Source organism: Epinephelus lanceolatus, chromosome 10 (genome assembly GCF_041903045.1).
Source record: "Epinephelus lanceolatus isolate andai-2023 chromosome 10, ASM4190304v1, whole genome shotgun sequence".
Lineage (NCBI taxonomy): Eukaryota > Metazoa > Chordata > Actinopteri > Perciformes > Serranidae > Epinephelus > Epinephelus lanceolatus.
The window spans coordinates 22,260,695-22,263,935 of NC_135743.1; the positions used below are offsets into that span (position 1 = coordinate 22,260,695).

Here is a 3,241-nt window from a genome sequence, read left to right on the forward strand (position 1 = left end):
GTCAGCCCTAGCTTCTTAGTGGAGAAATGTCAAATACTGAACATCCTATCACTCCTTTAGGCAAAAGTAGATCGGGAAATAGGGCCCAGGTTGAAAAAAAACATTAGTTCCCCTTTAAAAGCCTGTAATGTGCATTTGCCTGCTCTCTATAACAACGTTGTATTGTTTTGTAAAAGGGAAGTGTTAACAAGGAAGTAAAGCAAATCCATGACTGAAACGCACATAGACGAGGAATGAGGAAACAGGGAGAGTATAAAACTCACACCTGTTCACTGTTGTGCAAAACATCCTGACAGAGGCCTGAAGGTAAGCTCACAACATGATGTCCAATGCAAAATAGAGTAAATTGAGGCGACTGAACTTTTTCTATCTGCTGTATGTTGCATCATGTAGGAACACAACAGGATCTGATTTATTATTATTATTTATTTATATATGTCTGTATTTGTCTTTGTGTCAGATGGCGTTTTTGCTTCTCCTGGTAACACTGACGGCATGTGCTGCAATGCCTCAAGGTAAAATATATGCATAAATATTCTTTATTTGACAGAGGGAATGCAAAAGGAATTTTGCAATAAGCTTATGCATGTACATGTACATGTACACAGTTTTCCACAAAAAAAAACAACAACAATTTTTCAAAACGAACAGAATGAAAACAGTTGTATGGGCTACTTGCAACTCGTGAAAACTTATGACAGGTATGTCTAAATTACTAACGTTGCGTACATCTGTCATTCTTGTTCTTTTTAATTATAAGTTTGTTTCGTACTGCACAGGGTATTTAGATTTGTGTGTGTGTGTGTGTGTGTGTGTGTGTGTTATAATATGTTCTGCGTATCTGTGTTCATTTGTTGCATTCACAGACTCGACATCAAAGCATGTGATATTTCCACTTTCATCAAAAAATTAATTATTCTGTTTGCGGGAGGAAACAACCCACCTTTAGATCTAAACAGAAAAACGGATTTTGTTAACCATACATGTTGACTTGGCTTCATGAAAACTTCACAACATTTACAAATCTCAAATGATGAAGGGGCCACACCATGGCGAGCGGTGCTCACATGTTTCCCATTTGATTTCAAGCATCAGTGGTTCATATGCTTCTGTATGTTCCTACAGTACATGAACATTTAGCATTTTTCTTTCTTCTTCTTTTTCTTTTTGGTAGATCTGTCTGGTAAAATGTTGACCTTCCCGGAGCAAACCAACACGGCAAATGTGAGACTGATAACTTCAGCAAAGAATTTCAGTGCTGTAACTGTCTGTCTCAGGTAGTGCTTAAAGTGCAAAATGTATGCAAGAACTCACTATAACTCTGACTATAAAAGTATTATATATGATTTCTTTGTTTTTTCTTTCAATTCCTGCAGATCATTTACAGACCTCAGCAGAGCCCACGCACTTTTCTCTCTGGCCACGTCCTCTGTTCACAATGCCTTCCTGATATTTAAGAATGCTGACGTGATTGAGCTCTATGTCCAGGATAGAAGGGCCAATTTTGCGGCAGATGACTACAAGCTGAACATGTGGCAATCTGTTTGTTCTACATGGGACTACACATCTGGTCTGGGGCAGCTGTGGTTAGATGGAAAGCCCTCAATTAGGAAATTCATTGGTGGATCAAGAATCGGTACACCCATTATCATCCTCGGACAGGTAATTCATGAACATTACAGTTTATATAATTCCAGAAATGTCTGTAGACTGTTGAATTTTGATTCCTTTGACGTCAGAACACAAATTGTACAGCACAAAAATGTTTTTGTCACAACTCTTGTAATCACCACAGGAGCAAGATTCCCCTGGTGGGGGGTTTGATGCGGATCAGTCCTTCATTGGCATGATGTCTGATGTCCACATGTGGGACTACGCCCTTTCAACCTGTGAGATCAAGCGCTACGTGGAATATCTGAACTTCACCCCGGGGAATGTGCTCAACTGGAGGGCGTTGGAGTTTGTCACCAATGGAAGAGTGCTGATAGAAGATCAACAAATGGCCTGTATGATGTAGCCACAGTAAAGCAAGACCTTAAGTAATACTCCATACAAGATCTTTTCTTTTGAGTATAACACGCTAACACACTGTAGATGTAAACAGTGGCTTTAAAAAGTTTGTGGCTTAGTCTTAGGGAACTGCGGTGGCTTTAATCAGCTTGAAATAAAAAAAAAACCTACCCTGTTTTACAAATTACAATCCTTATTTCTGATGCCAATCTTCACTGTAACTGTGCAATTGTTGTATGTAATCATGTGACCTTTGTGATACATCTTCGGTCTGTCATGTCTGCTGTATTTTGTGTGATGTTCTTCATGACAGCTCATTAAAAATGGCACATTTTGCAGTTCCTGTCTCATGTCCGTCATTCTGACATAAATCATTTGATAATATTTAGCACATCAGTGGAAGGCAGGGGTGCCCTGGACCTTTTGGGGCCCCTTGATAACTGCTCAACAAGCCTTGATGCAACACATTTCTTTTCATCTCTATATGTTTTAGAGGCCCAATCCAGCTTTGGGTCCCAGAGGTGCTACAAGAGGGCTACTTTAACATTACATCTTTCTGCTTTAGCCTATGGGCAATTAGAATGTAAGCCTATGAAGGCACTGGTACTGCCTTCAGTTGCTGCATCAGTGTCTTTAAAGGAATCATTTCCATTTAAAATCCTTTTTTTTGTCTGCACCACTTTTATTGTTCAAAGTTGATTTTCATTGATTTTTGATCTTGAACTCTGAAAAAAAAAACAATTTAAGCAAATTATGAATGAGTATTATAAGTTTTTCCTTTTAAATGAACACTCAACAAAAACATAAACACAAAATTATTGTTTTTGCTCTCAACTATCATGAGTTGTAATAAAAGATCTAATACTTTCTCCTTGCACAAAAGGCTTAAATTGTGTTTAAATTTTGTGCACTTTGCCAACTGATTTATAAACCATACACCAGACAGTCGTGGTACATCAAGACTGTGATTAAATAAACAGCATCATCTTTTATTTAAACTTGTTTGCTGATTATATATTTGTTGTTATGTTATTATTGTTTTCATTATTTCTTTTTCATGTTACTTTATCCTGTTGATTCAATTAATCTGTTGTTATTTTTTCTATCGTTGCCTGTAAGGTGACTTTAAATGTGTCTGGAAAGGTGCCTATGAATAAAATGTATTGCTATTATGATTATCATTATTAAACAGATTTACTTGCCGTTGTCACAATCAATAAATAATAACCTG

At 37.3% G+C, this 3,241-nt stretch overlaps 1 protein-coding gene across 1 annotated transcript; it reads left to right on the forward strand.

The window, feature by feature from the left end:
• The first annotated feature begins 247 nt into the window (after nucleotides 1-247).
• Nucleotides 248-2,348, forward strand: LOC117266248 (C-reactive protein-like). Its single transcript, XM_033641330.2, has 5 exons — nucleotides 248-306; nucleotides 461-515; nucleotides 1,175-1,277; nucleotides 1,377-1,662; nucleotides 1,796-2,348. The coding sequence occupies exons 2-5, from the start codon at nucleotides 461-463 to the stop codon at nucleotides 2,015-2,017; spliced, it is 666 nt and encodes a 221-aa protein (XP_033497221.1). The 5' UTR covers nucleotides 248-306; the 3' UTR covers nucleotides 2,018-2,348.
• Nucleotides 2,349-3,241: the final 893 nt, after the last annotated feature.

What these genes read in the sequence shown, in the direction of transcription:
- LOC117266248 (XM_033641330.2), top strand. Translation starts at nt 461, where the DNA reads ATGGCGTTTTTGCTTCTCCTGGTAACACTGACGGCATGTGCTGCAATG. An exon ending in GCTGTAACTGTCTGTCTCAG is followed by an intron (nt 1,278 to 1,376) that starts GTAGTGCTTAAA and finishes CAATTCCTGCAG; the next exon opens with ATCATTTACAGACCTCAGCA. An exon ending in CCATTATCATCCTCGGACAG is followed by an intron (nt 1,663 to 1,795) that starts GTAATTCATGAA and finishes TAATCACCACAG; the next exon opens with GAGCAAGATTCCCCTGGTGG.